Source organism: Moschus berezovskii, chromosome 1, assembly GCF_049115385.1.
Source record: "Moschus berezovskii isolate FMDL1 chromosome 1, NW_MosBer_1.0, whole genome shotgun sequence".
Taxonomy (NCBI): Eukaryota; Metazoa; Chordata; class Mammalia; order Artiodactyla; family Moschidae; genus Moschus; species Moschus berezovskii.
This window is the reverse complement of record NC_142460.1, coordinates 163,883,204-163,904,784: the sequence shown is the minus strand read 5'-3', so window position 1 is coordinate 163,904,784 and position 21,581 is coordinate 163,883,204. Positions and strand designations below refer to the sequence as shown.

The 21,581-nt window shown below is 42.4% G+C and overlaps 1 protein-coding gene across 2 annotated transcripts in view; it reads left to right on the top strand.

The window, feature by feature from the left end:
- The window catches only part of DSCAM (DS cell adhesion molecule), a 337,475-nt gene that overhangs the window by 61,179 nt on the left and 254,715 nt on the right, over window positions 1–21,581 (top strand). For both annotated transcript variants that reach the window (XM_088828353.1, XM_055420373.2), the window contains exon 6: window positions 7,846–7,965. In XM_088828353.1, coding sequence (XP_088684479.1) covers window positions 7,846–7,965 — 120 coding nt within the window. The remainder of the gene's footprint in view (window positions 1–7,845; window positions 7,966–21,581) is intronic.

Here is a 21,581-nt window from a genome sequence, read left to right as displayed (position 1 = left end):
GAGTTTTGATTAACTACTATCTTGATTAAAGACCATCCAGCAAAGAATGGCGGTCTTTATTTATACAGCACAGCCACCCTCCACTGCCACCACAAAAGTAGCTTCTAGTTTAACCTTCAATAAAAAGAAATTCCCATCCCTGTTGACAGCTAGGGAAACCTACAGCCATTCTTTGGAAATATACAGCTACTTTGCTGTTGCTGTTGTTTAGGTGTCAAGTCATGTCCATCTGTTTTGCAACCCCTTGGACTGTAGCGTACCAGGCACCTTTGTTCATGGGATTTTGCAGGCAAGTTTACTGAAGTGGGTTGCCAGTTCCTTCTCCAGGGGATTTTCCTGATCCAAGGATTGAACCCGTGTCTCCTATATTGGCAGGCAGATTCTTCACCACTAAGCCACCTGGGAAACCCATATGGCTATGGGCTGTTGTTGTTATTCAGTCCCCCAGTCATGTCCAACTCTTTGTGACCCCATGGACTGCAGCACACCAGGCTTCCCTGTCCTTCACCATTTCCTGGAGTTTGCTCGAACTCATGTCCATTGAGTCAGTGATGCCATCCAACCATCTCATCCTCTGTCGTCCCCTTCTCCTCCTACCTTCAATCTTTCCCAGCATCAGGGTCTTTTCTAATGGGTCAGCTCTTCGAATCAGGTGGCCAAAGTATTGGAGTTTCAGCTTTAGCATCAGTCCTTCCAATAAAGATTCAGGACTGATTTCCTTTAGGATTGACTGTTTTGATTTCCTTGCAGTCCAAGGGACTCTCAAGAGTCTTCTCCAGTACCACAGTTCAAAAGCATCAATTCTTTGGCACTCAGCCTTCATTATGATCCAACTCTCACATCCATACATGACTACTGGAAAAGCCATAACTTTGACTATATGGACCTTTACTGGCAAAGTCATGTCTCTGCTTTTTAATATGCTGTGTAAGTTTGTCATAGCTTTTCTTCCAAGGAGCAAACATCTTTTAATTTCATGGCTGCAGTCACCATCTGCAGTGATTTTGGTGTCCAAGAAAATAAAGTCTGTCACCGTTTCCACTGTTTGCCTATATATAGCTATTTAGAAGCCATGAATTCCAAACATAAAACACTGGACGGTATCTAACACTGAGAAATACCTGTTCAATTACAAACAAGCTATTCCTCCCTTTAAAACAGAAAAATCATTCTTTCCCTTAATAAATAGACCAAAGCCAATGATCATGTAAACAACCATCATTTTAAGCACCATGAGGAATGCCTTCCAAACTTTGAATACTATCAGGCTACATGGATTGCATGACAGGACTTGGTATTTTAGAAAGTAAACATCTAAAATTACTCTTTCTAGAAGGACAGGAGTATTGTGCTTGCAATTATGTTTCTTTTATTTATTTAAATTAATTGTTATTAGAATATAGTTGTTTTAAAATTTCTGTTAATTTCTACTGTAAAGCAGAGTGATCCATTATACATAAATCCCCTCCCTTTTGGACTTCCTTCCCATTTAGGTCACCACAGAGCACTGGGTGGAGTTCCCTGTGCTCTACAGAATATTCTCATTACTTATCTATTTTATATATAATATCAATAGTGTATATATTTCAATCCCAATCACATGATTCCTCCCACCCCTATGCCTTTTCCCCTTGGTATCCATACATTTGTTCTCTACATCTGTGTCTCTATTTCTCCTTTGAAAATAAGATCATCTATACCATTTTTCAGAGAAGGAAATGGCAACCCACTCCAGTATTCTTGCCTGGAGAATCCCAGGGATGGAGGAGCCTGGTGGGCTGCTGTCTATGCGGTCACACAGAGTCGGACATGACTGAAGCGACTTAGCAGCAGCAGCAGCATACCATTTTTCTAGATTCCACACACATGTGTTAATATACAGTGTTTGGTTTTCTCTTTCTGACTTATTTAACCTAAATATCCATCAACAGAAGAATGGATAAAGAAGATGTGGTACATATATACAAATGAATATTATTCAACCATTTTGAATGGAATAAAATTGGGCCATTTATAAGATGTTGATGGACCTAGAGAGTGCCATATGGAGTGTGCGTGCCATTATGCCTCATAGAAATATATGGCAACAGTGGCCTGCATTGCCTTTTGGAGATGCGACATAATTATTTGCTTAAACCCATCCCTTCTACCTCCTTAATCATCCTCCTCCCTACTGGAAAAGTCTCACTATTGGAAAGCCAACTATGTTGACAGAAATGTTCATCACAAATAAAGTATTATGCAAATAAAAGGAAACCTATGATGTATGTCAGAGAAGGCAATGGCACCCCACTCCAGTACTCTTGCCTGGAAAATCCCATGGATGAAGGAGCCTGGTGGGTTGCAGTCCATAGGGTCGCTAACAGTGCGACACGACTGGGCAACTTCACTTTCACTTTTCACTTTCATGCATTGGAGAAGGAAATGGCAACCCACTCCACTGTTCTTGCCTGGAGAATCCCAGGGATGGGGGAGCCTGGTGGGCTGCCGTCTATGGGGTCACACCGTCAGTCACGACTGAAGCGACTTAGGAGCAGCAGCATGATGTATGTATGTGTATATATATATATATATACATATATATGATATGTATATATCATAAAGGAAGAAAAGTGGTAGTCCCTCAGTTGTGTCTGACTTTTTGTGACCCCCGTGGACTGTATGTATAGCCCACCAGGCTCCTCTGTCCATAAACATTTGTTTTTATATATATGTGGCTTCCCAGATGGTGCTAGTGGTAAAGAACCCACCTGGGCAATGCAGGAGACATAAGAGAGTGGGCTTGATCCCTGAGTCAGGAAGATCCCTGGAGGAAGAAAGGGCAACCCACTCCAGTATTCTTGACTGGAAAATCCCATGGACAGAGAAGCCTGGCAGGTTACAGTCCATAGTGTCACAAAGAGTCAGGCCAAACTAAACAATTTAGCATACATAAACGTATATATGTATATAAGGAAAACAGTTACTTAGGAGAATTATAACTCAGAAAATACAGAATCTTCAGTCTTTGTATCACTAGTTTAGGCCAAAATCACAACAGTCCCAACAGCTCTGTAATTGTTCCACCTCCAGTTTTGTATCTCATTGGCCAGAATCTTCCTACAATGCCCTGTGCCTCCTTCTGTCAGATGGTGTTTCCAGACCCATCCTACTCAGAGACCTTGTACATCAAGGGTCTCTCTGACCTGAGTTGTTAACTGAGCCATGGTACTTTGGATAAGGTCTGTTTTCTAGTCTTTAAAACTGGAATCATAATTTCCATTCATTGCTTTGTTCATTCAGCAAACATTTGCCAAATATTTTCTGTGTTCCCGGGGTGTGATGGTCTGCAAGAAAAGGATGGTTCTTGTTTTCCCAAGGATGAAGCCAGATGTAGGAGATGGGCATTTAACCAAGCAACATCAAACTTCTGTGGCTACGACAGGGTAATGCAGTATGATTCTGGGAAGACACCTAGGCTAAGTGAAATTTGAGCTGAGATATAAATAATAATTATTGATAATTTGTTAAAGAAATGCAGAAGCTTATGTGAAGACCCTGGAGAAGAGAATGGCAACCCACTCCAGTATTCTGTCCTGGAGAATCCCATGGACAAAGGAGTCTGGCAGGCTACAGTCCATGGGGTCCCAAAGAGTTGGACATAACTGAAGTGACTTTGCATGCATGTGAAGAACCAGGGGGAACCAGAGAATAGCTAGAATGGGGTAAAGCCTACAAGAGAAGACTATCAAGAGATGCAGCTGGAGATTGAGGACCCAAGTCATAAGGAGCCTTCAAAATATTCTAAGAGTTTGGATTATGTCCAGAAACAATGTGATGGACTAATGATTTTAATCACAGAAGTCACATCACGTGATTAGTGTCTTTGAAGGATTTTTTTCAAGTGACTGTGTGCTGAATGCCTTTAAGTGGGCCAGAAGGCAGCACATATACCAGTTAGGAAGTTGTTTCAGAAATCCAGATAAGAGCCAATTTTAACCTTGTGTCAACTTAAATTCCTACTGAAAGCAGTGTTAGTCACAGGTTTGGCTGTAGATCACTTATTCAACATGTAATTCCTAAAACCCAGAGTGAAAGAATGAAGGGAACTGAGATCAAGAAAGGAGGGGAAAAATCCATAAAAGTTGCTTTAATGAGCTAGTTGCTGCTGTGGTCAACTGGGGCTCATTCCTTCTGGGAACCTTCCAAGGCATCACACAGAACAGTCATTCTCAAAGTTGATCTCTGGACCCACAGCATTATCTGAAACTCATTCAGTCAGTTCAGTTCAGTTGCTCAGTCACATCTGACTCTTTGCAACCCCATGGACTGCAGCATGCCAGGCTTCCCTGTCTATCACAAACTCCCAGAACTTGCTCAAACCCATGTCCATTGAGTCGGTGATGCCATACAACCATCTCACCCTCTGTCATCCCCTTGTCCTCCTGCCTTCAATCTTGCCCAGCATCAGGGTCTTTTCTAATGAGTAAATTCTTCACATCAGGTGGCCAAAGTATTGAAGCTTCAGCTTCAGCATCAGTCCTTCCAATGAGTATTCAGGACTGATTTCCTTGAGGATTGACTGGTTTGCTTTCCTTGCAGTCCAAGGGACTCTCAAGAGTCTCTTCTCCAACACTACAGTTCAAAAGCATCAATTCTTCATTGAGAATTCTTCCTTAGCATGAAAACTCATCAGAAAAGGCAGAATCTTGGATCCTGTCTCAGACCTACTGAGTCAAAATATCTAGGGACATGACTCAGCAACTTGGGTTTTAATCAATGCTTTGGGTGATTTTGATGCCTTCTGGTGTGAGAAGCACAGGTTAAAGTACAGCTCACAGATGTCCCAAAGTTTGGAGGATGGAAAAACAGGACATTTATCCTGATGCCCATACCTCATTGGTGGGTGATCATCTCCCACTTTTCTGGGTTGCACCCATGAAAATGAGTGTTTGTTACATTAGAGGAGGTCCTGAGACAGCAGAGACTCCATTCTTGGTGTATTTCCATGGCAAAATCAGAGAAGGCAATGACAACCCACTCCAGTACTCCTGCCTGGAAAATCCCATGGACGGAGGAGCCTGGTAGGCTGCAGTCCATGGGGTCGCGAAAAGTCGGACACGACTGAGTGACTTCACTTTCACTTTTCACTTTCATGTATTGGAGAAGGAAATGGCAACCTACTCCAGTGTTCTTGCCTGGAGAATCCCAGAAACGGTGGAGCCTGGTGGACTGCCGTCTATGGGGTCGCACAGAGTCGGACATGACTGAAGTGACAGCAGCAGCAGCAGCAGCAGCATGGCAAAATGCATGGAGCTGTCCAGCCCGGGGTACTGAAACCAGATGGATGGAGACACTTCACCACACATCCTGTCTATCCATCATGACTAGGCCATGGCAGTCTGAGGCTAGGTGAGGAAGAGAATCTGAAGATAGGTGACACATTTTCAGAGAAGGTCATTAGTACCTGATGTTGTTGCTGTTCTGTCGCTCAGTTGTGTCTGACTCTTTGTGACCTCATGGACTTGAGTATGCCAGGCTTCCCTGTCCTGTACCTGATTCCAGGAGATTAAAGAGAGCATATAAAAGAACTCTCAATTTTATGAGCCATTTCCATCCGTAATTGCCTTATACTTACAAGGTGTCAGTGGTTATTTTCCATGTAAACATCTTTGATAAGTTTTAAAGTAACATTTCTTTGGGTTAGAACCAAATTGAGGGGAGGGATCACGGATGAGTGATAATTAAACATTCTTCCAGAGGAATTCCTCTGTCCATTTGATGAGGGATTCAGTGCTCTTAGCAAAATTTCAACCAGATAGACATAGAATGTAGATGATCATTTATTTACTTACCACCCTGGACAGAATGAATCTGACATGATGTCTCAAACTTTGCAATCTACCCTTGTGGTTGTTAGGCTAATTTTGCTTAAAAAAAACTTTGTTTTATAAAATCTGCAGCCATTTGTTTTCTAGAAATTTTTCTCACCATGAAACAGACATCCCTTATCACCTTATTTTAAACATATTCACATTGTATTGAGTACAGTTGTCTCAGAATACCATCTAGTGAATTAAAATTGCTCACTATGAAAAGACCTATTGGCTGTGCAAATATTTAATTTACAGGTTGGAAACGGTTAATGATATGTTAAAGCTGGACATACCCACATACACTAAATTAACCAACACCCCTACAGCACTTTATATCTTCCAGGTACTAAGAATTATTATGATCTTAACTCATACTATCCCCATACCAATTCTATAAACCCAGTTTACAGATAAGGAAACAAAAGCTAAGAAACATTTGACAACTTACACAAGATGACCCACCTAGAAGCAGCAAAGTTGGAGATCGAACCCAGGAGCTTAGCCTTTGGCTCTGTGCTCTTAGCCGTCACTCTCTGCTGTTTCTTTGAGAAACACAGCAATGAGTTCCATCTCTAGCTGCTTCCTGTCTTGATGTCAGTTTCACCTTCTTGGCTGTTTGATGGGTAAAGTAATGTTCACTATGGCTCATGCCATTTCAGTGTGCTTCTAAAATCCTAACTAACATAGACTCTAACCTTCTCCCTGGGCTTCCCAGGTAGCACTAGTGGTAAAGAATCTGCCTGCCAATGCAGGGGACACAAGAGAAGTGGGTTCGTTCTTGGGTCAGGAAGATCCCCTGGAGCAGGAAATGGCAACCTGCTCCAGTATTCTTGACAGGGAAATCCCATGGACAGAGGAGCCTGGCAGGCTACAGTCCATGGAACCACAGAGAGTAGGACGTGACTGGAGGGACTAAGCACAAGCACAGCCTTCTCCCCAGTCCATTTCTCGTGGTGGCTGGAATACCTATATATCTATAACACGTAGGCCCACATTTCTGTCTCTAAATGAAGAACTCTGGAAATTGCAAAGCAGAGAAGGTTAGCCTTACGAGGAATTGTGGAAAGAAGAGGAAGAACCCCCACATTTGTTAAATATCTAGTCAATGGTTGACATGATCCATATCCTTTCATATAACCTTGTGACTGCCACATTAAAAATCCATCCTATGATTAGCTACTAATCTACTGAAAAAGAGTTCTGAGTTCTAATACCTTTAGATGCTATCTCTCCTAGTAAAAATCTGTTTCTTCTCTTTAAGAGAAGACTGGAATAATCTAAAATCACAGTAACTTAACTCAAAACATTTGCTTTCTCTTGGCAGGTAGGTTTTAAGCAGAGTAATGTGCATATTTTGCATAGGGATGGTGTTTTTTTTTTCAGCATCTCACAAAACTCATCAAATAAGCAGTTACTTTATATTTTTTTTAATAGGTACTCTACAAAGTCATCTTGGCACCTCGATTCGACGGGCTTCCATAGTCCCCTTTTGGCTCAGAAGGCATAATGTTGTCCATGTGTCTGCAGCAGACTTTTAGAAAAAGTTCAATACCATGCTGTGTTCTTTATTGCCTTTAGGAAGAGCCTATTAACTCTCCCTTCGTCTCCTGTTAGAGGAAGAATAATTACTCAATGCTTTAAACCTTTCACACCCAAGAGTAGATCCCTGAAGATTTGCCATAACACAAATCAAAAACAAAATGTCACATTCCCTTGGTTTAGTCAAACTGCCACACTCCAGAATCCAGTGTCCCCCAGTGCAAGTCAACTTCCGTCTGCATCAGGTCACTGATATAATAAGACAAATCACCTGCACTGGGATTACTTCCTCAGATGGTTCCTAATTACAAATCCTATGCTTTATTTCCCCACATGTGTAAAGCGTTCTTTGTACTTTCCTGTATGTTAGAATTCTTGGATTGCTTAAAATCACACCTTTGACAAGTTGCAGTGTTGTCTGAATTACTGGTGGCATTTCTGTCTTTTTCAGTTCCTCCCAAGTTTGTGGTTCAACCACGGGACCAGGACGGGATTTATGGCAAGGCTGTCATCCTCAATTGCTCAGCTGAGGGTTACCCTGTACCCACCATCGTGTGGAAATTCTCCAAAGGTATGAAGTCACTTGGTTTGCTTCTTATCTACCAAACATATGGTATATTCGATAGCAGCGGTACCCAGCTTTTTTGGCAGGAAGAACCGGTTTCGTGGAAGACAGTTTTTCCAGGGACCGGGGCAGTGGCGCTGATGGTTTTGGGATGACTCTAACACGTTACATTTACTGTGCACTTGATTTCTGCTACTGTTACATCAGCTCCACCTCAGGTCACCAGTCCTAGAGGTTGGGACCCCTGTTTTAAAAGGCCAAAAATGAGCATTTCTTCCAAAGCTGTTTCTCACAAATATATCCCTCCTCACCTCCACCAAGTGTGTCCATCCTTTGTGTACACCCCTGGTAACCACCTGAGTGTTTTCATTTGGGCCATGGAGTGTTGTTGTATCATAGGGCCTTGGAAAGACCCTGTTGGGGAGGCAGTTTATTCATGGACACTGTTTCAGCACCTGTGGAAGCTCTCTGTTGACCACCTATACTGGACAACAGTGATCTGCTTAGAGACCCCATACACATGGAGAAACAGATGTAAGCTGTCCGAATTACTCATTGTTGGAAATTATTTCCCCAGTATTTAGATAAGTAGAGTTGGGTGGCTTTAGAAGGTTAAAATTGAACTGCAGTTTGTTTTATTTACCTAGATAACATAGGTATAAAACATCACCTGGGTATTATCTTCTTAAAAACAAAGTTTCACCCTTAATCATGCTTTCTCTTCAAAGGCACAGCATAATTTCCCAGTATTAAGGTAAAATTGGAAACATTATATAAATAAAAATGGGCAGTGTGGAAACTAATGGGGGAACCATTCTAGACATGGTAAAAATCATTTTTGTCTATTTTATCACCTTCTCCAGGAAAGTTTCCTTAACCGTTTGCTGCTGCTGCTAAGTCACTTCAGTTGTTTCTGACTCTTTTAGACCCTATGGACTGTAGCCCGCCAAGCTCCTCTGTCTATGGGATTCTCCAGGCAAGAATACTGGAGTGAGTTGTCATTTCCTTCTCCAGAGAATCTTCCTGGCCCAGGGATTGAACCTGATCTCCAGAAGTGCAGCATTGCAGGCAGATTCTTTACCATCTGTGCCACCAGGGAAGCCCTTTTCCAGGAAGGTTTCCTTAACTATGCTTACAAATGTATTGGAAATTCTCTTTCCTTTCTCATTCACATATCTTGATTCAGTAACTTATTTATTAAGCAGTCAAGGGCCAATATGTATCAATAGGATAAATAAGAAAACAACAAGTAAATAAGTAAATAATGACATTTTTTCTAACAATCTAAGACTTAACATATGTAGCATGTTGCGCTTTCTTATGGAAGTAACAACAATTGAAGAAAAGCAAATGGCATTCTTGCCACATAGTTGGCTTGAATGTATTTCCTTTAGGGAGAAGGAGTAAAGGGAGGAAAGAGAGGGGTAGACACCATTTGGTTGGGGGCAGAATCAATTAAATTTGTTTAAGTCGCTTAGGTTACTGCCCTATAGCATGCCACATACATTGTTCATATGAAAAACAGTTTATCCCAGAATAATATTCTATTATTCAGAATATCTGCCTATATCCCTTTTTATCTGGGTCCATGCTTATAGCCGAATGTTGCATTACATGGAAACAAACAGCATACATTTGATTTAATGTAGTTTATATAGATGTGCAGGGAGCTTCCCAGGTGGCACAATGAATGGTTAAGAATCCACCTGCCAATGGAGGAGACGCAAGAGACTCGAGTTCTTTCCCTTAGTTAGGAAGATGCCCTGGAGAAGGAAATGGCAACACCTCCCAGTATTCCTTCCTTGCCTGAAAAATTCCATAGACAGAGGAACCTGGCACGCTACAGTCCATGGGGTAACAGAGAGTTGGACATGACTGAGCGACTGAGCACACAGAACAAGATACCATGACCACACTGGAGGCTCTTGGTCTGAACTGGACCAGGACACATTGGAAGGTATCAGGGCAGTATACATACTGACCAGCAGGATGAGGCTGTGTGTGTCTTGCACCCTTGCCAATTCGATAATATCCTTTCCTCCCTAAGCTTTACTATGTGATGGGTGAATGTTTTAATTTACACATGTACATTACTAATGATGTTTGCAATATTTTATCCTTTGTTTACAGACCATTTCTGTGTCCCCTTTGGGGAATTTCTTATTCATGTTACTTGCATACTTATCTCCATATCTTATTTATTTATAAGAAGGTTTTTCATAGATTAAATAACCCTGTGTCTGTTATGAGTGTTACAGATGTCTTATGCTTTCCCATCACTGGTGTGCAAATTAAATTATAAAAGCCTTTTTATCTTTGAACTTCATATACAATTTAAAATCATTCAAGAAAAATCAAAAATTGCAGCAAACAGTTTTTTTAAAGTTAAAATTCCCCTTTAAATACATCATTCAAAGATAATCAAAGATAAATACTGTAAACACTTTGGCCTAGTTTTTCAGACCTGTTCCCCGACAAATATACATATATAGATCTGTAGATGAACATATAATTTGGGGTCTTTAAAAAATTGCAAGCATATTATTCTTCCTGACCCATAATCTTTTCTTCAGTTCACAATAGGCAATGAATGTCTTTCCGGGGCAGCAAATACGGGTTCGATGTGACTTTTTAATGTCTCTGACGAGTTGACAATCATACATCAATAAGCACATCTAAGTTCTCTTGCCTTTGTTAGGACTGAATTCAGTGACTTAATGCCACATGGGTTTACTCCTTTCTTCTGCGGATCTTCCCGGCCAAGGAATCGAACCGGGGTCTCCTGCACTGCAGGCAGATTCTGAGCCACCAGGAAAGCCGGATCATTAGAGGAGCCGGGTATAGCTAGGTCAGGAGTAGTTTTTCTCCCGTCAGTCATCAGGGACCCACACTGTTAACATTTGTCTCTTCTGCTATTCTTCCAAAGCACTGGCCACCATTAATCAAGGACCATTGAGGTCTGGTGGCCACTTCCACATTTCCATGGAGAAGCAAGAGCACAGAGAGAGGGCTGTCACAGCCACCTGAGTCAGTTCCCTCTAAGGACCTCTCCAGAATGTGTCATAAATTGCTTCTGCTCACATCTCACTGGTCCGTTCACCCCTCACCACTGGGTGTCTGCAGGCTATGTTACAGCTAAATATGACCATCGTGACTGCAACCCTAGCTATTTCACTAAGTAAAAAGAGAAGGTAGAGGCTTGGCAACCAGGTGTGTCCAACACGACTGTTGGATATTGTGTTTGTTTTTTCCAGTTGTTCACTATTATTAAAATGTCACAGTGACTTCCATCTCACCGATCTCTGCATATGTGTTTATTTTTTTCTCTGTGGAAAAACTTCTGTAAGTAGAATTACTGGTTCAAAGAGTAAGTAATTTCTATCGATTTCCACACATACTGGCCACTTGTCATCATTTTGTTCATTTATACTCCTTCCTGCACTTTATAGTACTACCTGTTTCTTATGATGAAAATATTACTGCATATTATTATGCTTGGTTTTTTAGTATTTTCAATATAATGGGGAAGTTGTATATTATTATTTTATTTATGCAAATGATAATTAAGAAAAATTTAGTCTTGCTTATGTAATGTGTTTCCCATAATCAAATAGTCACTAAGATCATAAGTGCAATTCCCTTATATGTGACCAACAAAAGAAAAAGAAAAAAACAAATAAATAAAAAATAGATTCAAACTGTTTCTCTGAGAGTTTCAACAATTTAATCCTGAGGCTGCAGAATTCCAGAGTAAATTGCAGTGGTTTAAGGGCAGCTATTACAGAAATGAAACAGTCTTTACTGAAAAATAATGTTATTACATTTTTGACCTTGGGTCTGGATACACAACATCTAAGATATTCAATTCTGTCTCCTGATTTTTTTTTTTATTTTACATGAACAAACAAAAACTCTTGTCTAAAGGAGATTTGGGGGAAAAAAAATCAAGGTTTAATACTATGGTGGGCCTCACCTGTATCCAGAAATTCGTAGCTAAGCAAATGTATGTCATTTATTGTGGAGGAAATGGGTTTCAGTTGCTGTCCTGGGGACTGGGACATCCCCTTTTTAGCTGCTGAGGGGAGGAGAGGGGCTGCTGATGCAAGAGATAACTGATGCTCCGGCCCGTGGGCTGCCTGAACGTCTTTTGCTCTGTAGTGTTAGTCATTCAGTCATATCCGACTCTTTGCAGCTTCAAGGACCACAGCCTGCCAGGTTCCTCTGTCCATGGGATTCTCCAGGCAAGAATACTGGAGTGGGTAGCTATGCCCTTCTCCAGGGGATCTTCCTGACCCGGGGATTAAATCCACGTCTCCTGTATTGCAGGCAGATTCTTTACTGTCCAAGCTCTCTGGCTGCCCACAAATAAGGTTGTGCTGACCTCCAAGGAAGCTTGGATTGTAGGAGGTTCCAAGGACAAGAGTCAGAATACATCTGGTGTAGGGGGTGAGAGAGCTATAGGGAGTAATTTACATTTAAAATAAGGTTATCAGAGAAGGCCCCATAGGAAGGTAATGTTTGAGCAGAAACTTAGAAGAAATTGCAGACAAACCACGTGCACATCTGCAGGCAACTCTGAAGGTCAAGGGACCAAAACCAACAATAGAAGTGGGTTTGTACCTATAATGTTCCAGAAGAACCAAGAGGGGCACTGAAGCTGGGTCCTGTCACTCACTGTGGGATGAGTGCAAAGAAGTTCTGGAGATTGCAGCAGGTCAGATGGGTGGTTTCAAAGGTGTGGTTTCAGCTGGGGGCAGTGGGATCAGCATCATCGTGACAGCAGCACTCTCCTTTCTTTGGCCACCATGTGGACTCCAGAGCTATTGGAGTAATTGGGAGATGCCCTGTACTATGCCTAGTGTTTTCAAAGGGCCCCACTGGCCCTGCTGTCGAGAGCAGCCTGTGTGGAGGGCTGGAACTGTAGCTGGAGATCCGACAGGAGGCCTTTGCTGTCATGTGGCATGGAAGAGCTGTCAAGGAGGGACAGGTAGTTGATTTCCTAATCGATCTGGCTGGTGGACCAGATGTCGGAGAGAAATGGAGTCGAACAGGATGCCTGGGTCTTCAAGAGTAGTGGAGGTGCCACTTCCTGAGATGGAGAATTGCCTGGGATCAATACTAGGTGTTCAATCCTCACTCTTTGTAGAGATGACCCAACTCCCAGTAGTATTAGTATAAGCAAAGATACATTTTCCAAGTATGCTAATTTTTTTAATCGATGAATGCTTTCTCCAAGCCAGGTCTCATTCCTTCCACGTTCTCAACCACTGCATGCCCCACTCTGGCATCACCTCAGTTCTGTGTGAAAGAGAGCCCCTGTTCATTGCTGGTCCATCAGCTATACACAGTTTTTCCAATGAGGAATATTCCAAGTTCTTTCTTCACAATGGCTTGTGCCTCGCCTTTTTGCACATAAAGTGAGTTTAGCCGGTGGCAGGTGGGAACTTGTATTATTTCCTGGGAGGGAACAGAAGTTGCCTGATTTCCGCTTAGAAAGGACTTCTTTTTTTTTTTTTTTTGCCTGCTTGCACAAAAGAGCTGATTTTGAAGTCCAGGGCTTCCCTTACAGCTCAGTTGGTAAAGAATCTGCCTGCAATGCAGGAGACCCAGGTTTGATTCCTGGGTTGAGAAGATTCTCTGGAGAAGGAAATGACAACCCACTCCAGTATTCCTGCCTGGAGAATCCCATGGACAGAGGAGCCTGGCAGACTAAGGTCCATAGAGTTGCAAAGAGATGGACATGACTGAAGCAACTAAGCACACAAATGTATAGTCTAGGCCCTAATGTTATTCATGTGGGGCCATTATCCCCCAGAAGGGGCTTGCCTGTTAAATATGTAGATTCAAACTGTCTTTTATGTAAGAAAATTCATCTTGAATCGTGTCTGTAATTTGTTTTCCTTTATGCTTTGCACGTGTGTGTGTGTGTAAGTTCAGAGTTTATTTCAAGTCACAGAAAGTATGCCAACTGCGATAATGGAATGAACAGGTTTCACTGTCAGAGGAGATGATGAGAGTTACCTGGCACCCATTTGCGTTGTTTAAGGGTTAGTTAGGGTGCAGAAGTCATCTTTTTTGCAATATTTCAACAAAGTTATGGAATTATTTTCCAGATTTTTTGCCAGGTGTTTTTGGAAACCTTTTATGGTGTTTAGTAGATTTCTGTCTTTGGTCCTTTGAGATCAGGAAGTCTTGCCTCTGTCTAGGAGACAGCACAGCAACCTGGGTCTCCAGGTGGATCCCTTCCACCTGTCTTTCAGAGGCTGTCCCTTTCTCTCTGATTCTTTTTTTAACTTATTGGGCTTCCCATATGGGGCTTTCCTTGCGGCTTAACTGGTAACGAATCCACCTGCAATGCGGGAGACCTGGGTTTGATCCCTGGGTTGGGAAGATCCCCTGGAGGAGGGAAAGGCTACCCACTCCAGTATTCTGGGCTGGAGAATTCCATGGTAGCACAACTGAGTGACTTTCACTTCACTTCACTCCCATTTTAATTTGTTTGATATTTTTTTTTCATGTCTATTCTCGTCTTCCCCCCCACAAAATCTGTTCTCCTCTGTGCTCTCTCCAAATTTGCCTGTATTTTTGTGATTTTACTTTTTCCTTTCTTTCTTCAGTTCTGCTAGCTCATTTCCTTCTCTCTTGAGCTCCTGCTTCACAGACAAGTAGCTATTGTATTCACAGATTTCATCTCTATCATGGCATTTTTCTGAGGAGATTTCATTGTCTAATTTCTCTTTCTGTTTTATTCTTCCATCTTCCTCATAGTCTTTGCCAGATGCTAGCTTCCTAGCATCAGTTGTGAAATGATTGCAATTGTACGGTGGCTTGAGCATTCTTTGGCAGTGTCTTTCTTCAGGATTGCAATGAAAACTGACCTTTTCCAGTCCTGTGGCCATTTCTGAGTTTTCCAAATTTACTTTGACACCATTATCTTTTAGGATTTTAAGCAGCTCAGCTGGAATTCCATCACCTCCACTAGCTTTGTTTGTAGTAATATTTCCTAAGGCCCACTTGACTTCACACTCCAGGCAGTCTGGCTCTAGGTAAGTGACCACACCATCATGGTTATTTGAGTGATTAAGATTTTCTCTATATAGATCTTTTGTGTATTCGTGCCAATTCTTCTTAGTCTCCTCTACTTCTGTTAGGTCCTTGCTGTTTCTGTCCTTTATTGTGCTCATCTTTGCATGAAATGCTCCCTTGGTATCTCAGATTCTCTTGAAGAAATCTCTGTTGTCATCATTATCATCATTGTTGTCATCACCTTGGCTCACACGGTGAGCCAACTGTCCTAAAATCGTTTATTAAATAGCCTTCCTTTTATCACTATCTTGAATTCCTTTATTGTCTATGGAAACAATAAGTCTGTTTTATCCGTCCCTGCTTGCACTGTCTGTCTGACATCAGAACCATGCCTACTAGAGGTCTGTCACTTCCTACTACATGTTAATATCTCATATAAGACTCCTCCGCTCACTAATTTTCTTTTATCAAAAATGTCCTAGATTTATCATATGGATTTGTATTTGCATGTTTCTTCTCATTGAATGTTAGGCTAATTTTATCAAGTTTAAAAAAAATTATTCTGAAAAATCTGGGAGAATGTAAGCAATTTAAAAGTTAGCATGGAGACTTTCAAGATCATTAAACTATTGAACCTTCCCAGACCATATCATGGATAGTCTTGGCATTTGTTTAAATCTTTTTATGTCCATTATTATTTTATTGCTCTCTTACTATGGTGTGTGGCAGTGAGTATTTATAAGCTTCTGCCTACTGTTCACTTTGATCCTCTTTGGTTTTCTGGGTGGAACAGAATTACCTCTAGAGCCAGTGCTTCCTGACTGTCTGCAACTGTCCTTGTCTTTCTTCTCTAAACAAGGGAAAAGCAGTCCTTAGTTGGGGAAATTCCTATTTTCCTCCACTCTAGCACATACAGAGGCTGCGATGCAATGGAATGCCCCCTTTCCAGCCTGTTTCTCTTGTCCCCTCCCTGTGCCCTTCCTTAGCTGAAGCACGGTTGTTGTTCAGTCACTAAGTCACGTCCGACTCTCTGTGACCCCATGGACTGCAGCACGCCAGCCTTCCCTGTCCTTCACTATCTCCTAGCATTTGTTCAAACCCGTGTCCACTGAGTCAGTGATGCCATCCGACCATCTCATTCTCTGTCACCCCCTTGTCCTCCTGCCCTCAGGCTTTCCCAGCATCAGGGTCTTTTCCAATGAGTCAGCTCTTCACATCAGGTGGCCAAAGTATTGGAGCTTCAGCTTCAGCCTTTCCGTTTTCCCAAACGATTGTCTTGTTTGATCTCCTTTCCATCCAAGGGACTTTCAGGAGTCTTCTCCAGAACCACAATTTGAAAACATCAGTTCTTTGGCACTCAGCCTTCTTTATGGTCCAACTCTCACGTTTGTACATGGCTGTTGGAAAACCCATAACTCTGACTCTACAGACCTTTGTCAACAAAGTGATGTCTCTGCTTTTTAATATGCTGTCTAGAGTCGTCATAGCTTTTCTTCGAGAGAACGTGAGACCAAAGTTTCCTCGACTCCAATTTTCCCTGGAGACACCTAAGAACCCACTGCTATTTGGTGCACAATAGTCTTGCTTTTGCTCAGGCATCTCCCTCTGTCCCCAAAACACTGTTGGAGGTTGCTCTTCTCGACTCACATGGTGCATTCCACCGTGTAGATAAGGGACATCTTGGCTGTCCCTTACCTTCAGAGTTCCAGAATTGTCCTCTTCTGCTTGGTATCAACCCACCTGCCAAAACCCTCCCATCTGGCCACAGACTCTTTTATTTTCTCTTTATTTTTAGAAATGTAAAAGCACACCTTTATTATCTCATGATTTCTATGAGTTAGGAGTCTGGGCACATCTTAGCCAGGTGCGCTGTTTTGGAATCTCTCACGGAGTTACACTTGTTGGCCAGAACTGTGTCTCATCTGAAGGTTCAACTGGGGGAGGATCTACTTGCAGGTTCAGATGGTGGTCATTGTCTTTTAATTTCATGACTGCAATCACCATCTGCAGTGATTTTGGAGCCCCCCCAAAAATAAAGTCAGCCACTGTTTCCACTGTTTCCCCATCTATTTCCCATGAAGTGATGGGACCGGATGCCATGATCTAGTTTTCTGAATGTTGAGCTTTAAGCCAACTTTTTCACTCTCCTCTTTCACTTTCATCAAGAGGCTCTTTAGTTCTTCACTTTCTGCCATAAGGGTGGTATCATCTGCATATCTGAGGTTATTGATATTTCTCCTGACAATCTTGGTATGTCTGTCCTAAAGAATCCTATCCTATGAAAACAAGTGAACTTATGTGGCCTAGACTAGTACCTGCCCAGGGGTTGTTAGAACTTGATGGTCCACTAGTTTATCATGCTGATTTCATAACTTTTACCCTGTACTTAAACTGCAAGGGTCTTTTTATTTTTTTAAATCAAGATGAAACATAGTTCTCTCACTCACTTATCAGAAAATGGAACCATGAACTGACATGACTCAGTACTTGCTGAAGGGATATGTGACACTGGAGGAAGTTTGAGTGGCTGAATTGTGCTGATGCCATCAAAGCTTTGCATTGAGATGGTGGGCTTTGAGGCGTCTCTGCAGCTGTGTTGACTCTATGAGGTTTCAGTTACCATCTCCCTGGATAAAGGGATCCCCAAACATTTGTCCTCAGTGTGGCTATTCCTATCCCCAAGAGGACAAGTTAGAAAGCTCCTGGGGAAAGTCAGTGAAAAAGAAGAAAGACAGAGGAGTAGAGAAAAAAAGGGCACAGGATGGACCAAGAGTCCATTTTCCTGGTGACTCTACCAAGGCTCAGGGTAACTGCAGCTTCCTTGGGTGTGGGATTCAGGGGTGTGTGGTCTATGGTGGTCCTGATACAGCTCTCAGAGCCATAGACTCCACTTATTTTATCACAGAGGAAGGCAGAAGTTATCCATCCCTGGTTGTTTTATTCTACCAACAAAGGAAGAAAGGAAAACAACACGATGACCACTCATCCTCTCTGTTCTGCCTGAAACAGAGCGGGACCCTATGGTCCTCGTCCACACATGTCCTCAGTCTGCATTTTGTCTGAAAAAGCTTTAGCCAAAGAATAAGTTGAACAGAGAAATGAGAACATGCAAAACAAAGAAAGCAGTCATAAAAGGAGACCAAAGAATAATAATGTAGTCATTAAGTAAAGGCAAGCACCTTTACTTCCTTCTTCAAGGGCTATAGATAGTTTTCTGAGCCATCCCCTGTATACTGAATACCCTACCAGGTAGAAGTTAACTACGTGATGACCAGACTGTAGCCATGACATAAGCTGCCACAATTCCAAGAATTGACTTCAAAGAATTGAAAACACATCATCCTTGGAACTGAAGTTTAACTGTACCTAAAACAATCAAGACGATGCTGGTCAGACCATTGATGATCAATTTCAAGATGACTGTCAGAGCTGACTGTGCTGTTTCTACCTGGAGCCCCCTTTTTCTGTCTATAAATTCTGTAAATCTCTCGCCCACTGATTGTCAATGGTGGGGGGTGGGGAGAAGTTGACCTTTTAACAGATGTCTGCCTTCTTCCCACCCCAGCTGGTGGCATCTGAAACAAAGAAAATTTTCCTTTCCACCAACTTGGCCTGTTTGTTGACTTTTGAGTGGTAAGCAGCTGGACTCCTACCTTTCAGTAACATGCTCACCATCCTTTTCCAAGAACTATTTCCAAGAATTATTGTTCAGTAAAACCCATTGATTCTACCTGGAACAGACAAGCAGAGCTGCCTTTATTGTACCTGAAGGAACCACACTTGACCCTAAAGTTGGGTTTATTTTCACCACTTCTGTCCCAGGGAGTGTCACCTTCTCCTTTTTAGATTCTTTGAGCTCTTTCTCTGTATTTATTCAAGATATATAGCTTGTCATATTTGCATGTTAGTGGATACAAGGAGTACTAGATGACAAATGCAACTACATAGCCTTGATGAGTCTGGTGCAGGGGATTAGAGCAGGTGCTGCTGGAAAAATCCAGGAGGATGCCTGCAGGTCCAGGAAATCAATGGACCAAAGAGATTGGACGCATGGAGATGGAGACTTGGTGCATCCTAACCTGAGGTGATGAGTCTGGGAGCAGGCAGGGTTAAAGCTCTAAGTAGTAATCAGACAGCTAGACAGACAGACAGGCAGGGAGGTGAGACAGGATGAGAAGCCCAAGGGCCAAGCAGATGACCAAGGCAGAGATTCAGTTTCCAGGACTGGGGTATGAAAGTCACACTTGTTCTGAGCAAAGTCTGTGAGCTGGCATTCAAGATACAGTGTACATGGCCACAAGAGTAAAGAAATGAAGCTAAATGCTTTGGAGGCTAAAATAAGAAGGAGGCTCAAGCCCAAGGTCAGGAGCAGAGTCAAACCTCCAAGGATACAGTGAACAGGATTAAGGGACAAGAGTTTTAAAGGAACTTTTGGAAAACAAGGAAACTGAAGACAATCCTGGCTGGGCTATAAGAACCTAACCCCACACTGAGTTACTCCAGTAACTCAGTGTCTTTCCTTGGAAGGAAAGTTATGACCAACCTAGACAGCATATTAAAAAGCAGAGACATTACTTTGCCAACAAAAGTCCGTCTAGTCAAGGCTATGGTTTTTCCAGTGGTCATGACCAAATGTTCAAACAGGTTTTAGAAAAGGCAGAGGCACCAGAGATCAAATTGCCAACATCCACTGGATCATGGAGAAAGCAAGAGAGTTCCAGAAAAACATCTATTTCTGCTTCATTGACTATGCCAAAGCCTTTGACTGTGTGGATCACAATAAACTGTGGAACATTCTGAAAGAGATAGGAATACCAGACCACCTGACCTGCCTCTTAAGAAACCTGTATGCAGGTCAGGAAGCAACAGTTAGAACTGGACATGGAACAACAGACTGGTTCCAAATAGGAAAAGGAGTATGTCAAGGTTGTATATTGTCACCCTGCTTATTTAACTAATATGCAGAGTACATCATGAGGAATGCTGGACTGGAAGAAGCACAAGCTGGAATCAAGATTGCCAGGAGAAATATCAATAACCTCAGATAGCAGATGACACCACCCTTATAGCAGAAAGTGAAGAGGAACGCAAAAGCCTCTTGATGAAAGTGAAAGAGGAGAATGAAAAGGTTGGCTTGAAGCTCAACATTCAGAAAACGAAGATCATGGCATCTGGTCCCATCCCTTCATGGGAAATAGATGGGGAAACAGTGGAAACAGTGTCAGACTTTATTTTTTTGGGCTCCAAAATCACTGCAGATGCTGATTGCAGCCATGAAATTAAAAGACGCTTACTCCTTGGAAGGAAAGTTATGACCAACCTAGATAGCATATTAAAAAGCAGAGACATTACTTTGCCAACCAAGGTCCGCTTAGTCAAGGCTATGGTTTTTCCCGTGGTCATGTATGGATGTGAGAGTTGGACTGTGAAGAAAGCTGATCGCCAAAGAACTGATGCTTTTGAACTGTGGTGTTGGAAAAGACTCTTGAGAGTCCCTTGGACTGCAAGGAGATCCAACCAGTCCACTCTAAAGGAGATCGATCCTGGGTGTTCATTGGAAGGACTGATGCTAAAGTTGAAACTCCAATACTTTGGCCACCTCATGTGACGAGTTGACTCACTGGAAAGACTCTGATGCTGGGAGGGATTGGGGGCAGGAGGAGAAGGGGACGACAGAGAATAAGATGGCTGGATGGCATCACCTCCTTGATGGACATGAGTTGAGTGAACTACTGGAGTTGGTGATGGATAGGGAGGCCTGGCGTGCTGTGATTCATGGGGTCACAAAGAGTCGGACACGCCTGAGCGACTGAACTGAACTGAACTGATGTATGAATGTGAGAGTTGGACTATAAAGAAAGCTGAGCACCAAAGAATTGATGCTTTTGAACTGTGGTGTTGGAGAAGACTCTTGAGATTCCCTTGGATGGCAAGGAGATCCAACCAGTCCATCCTAAAGGAGATCAGTCCTGGGTTTTCATTGAAAGGACTGATGTTGAAGCTGAAACTCCAGTCTTTGGCCACCTGATGCAAAGAGCTGACTCATTGGAAAAGACCCTGATGTTGGGAAAGATTGAGGACAGGAGGAAAAGGGGACGACAGAGGATGAGATGGTTGGATGGCATCACTGACTCGATGGACATGGGTTTGGGTGAACTCCTGGAGTTGGTGATGGACAGGGAGGCCTGGCGTGCTGCAGATCATGGGTTTGCAAAGACTGATCAACTGAACTGAACAAGATTAAGGTTTACAAAAGAAATGACCTTGACACTTGAATTATGATGCTGGAGAAGACTCTTGAGAGTCCCTAGGACAGCACAGAGCTCAAACTAGTCAATCTTAAAGAAATCAGTCCTGAAAATTCATTAGAAGGATTTATACTGAAGCTGAAGCTCCAATACTTTGGCCATCTATCTGATGTGAAGAGCCGACTCATTGGAAAAGACCCTGATTCCGGGAAAGATTGAGGGCAGGTGGAAAAGGGGGCGACAGAGGATGAGATGGTGAGATAGCATCACTGACTCAACAGACATGAATTTGAACGAACTCTGAGAGACAGTGGAGTACACAAGAGCCTGGCATGCTGCAGTCCGTGG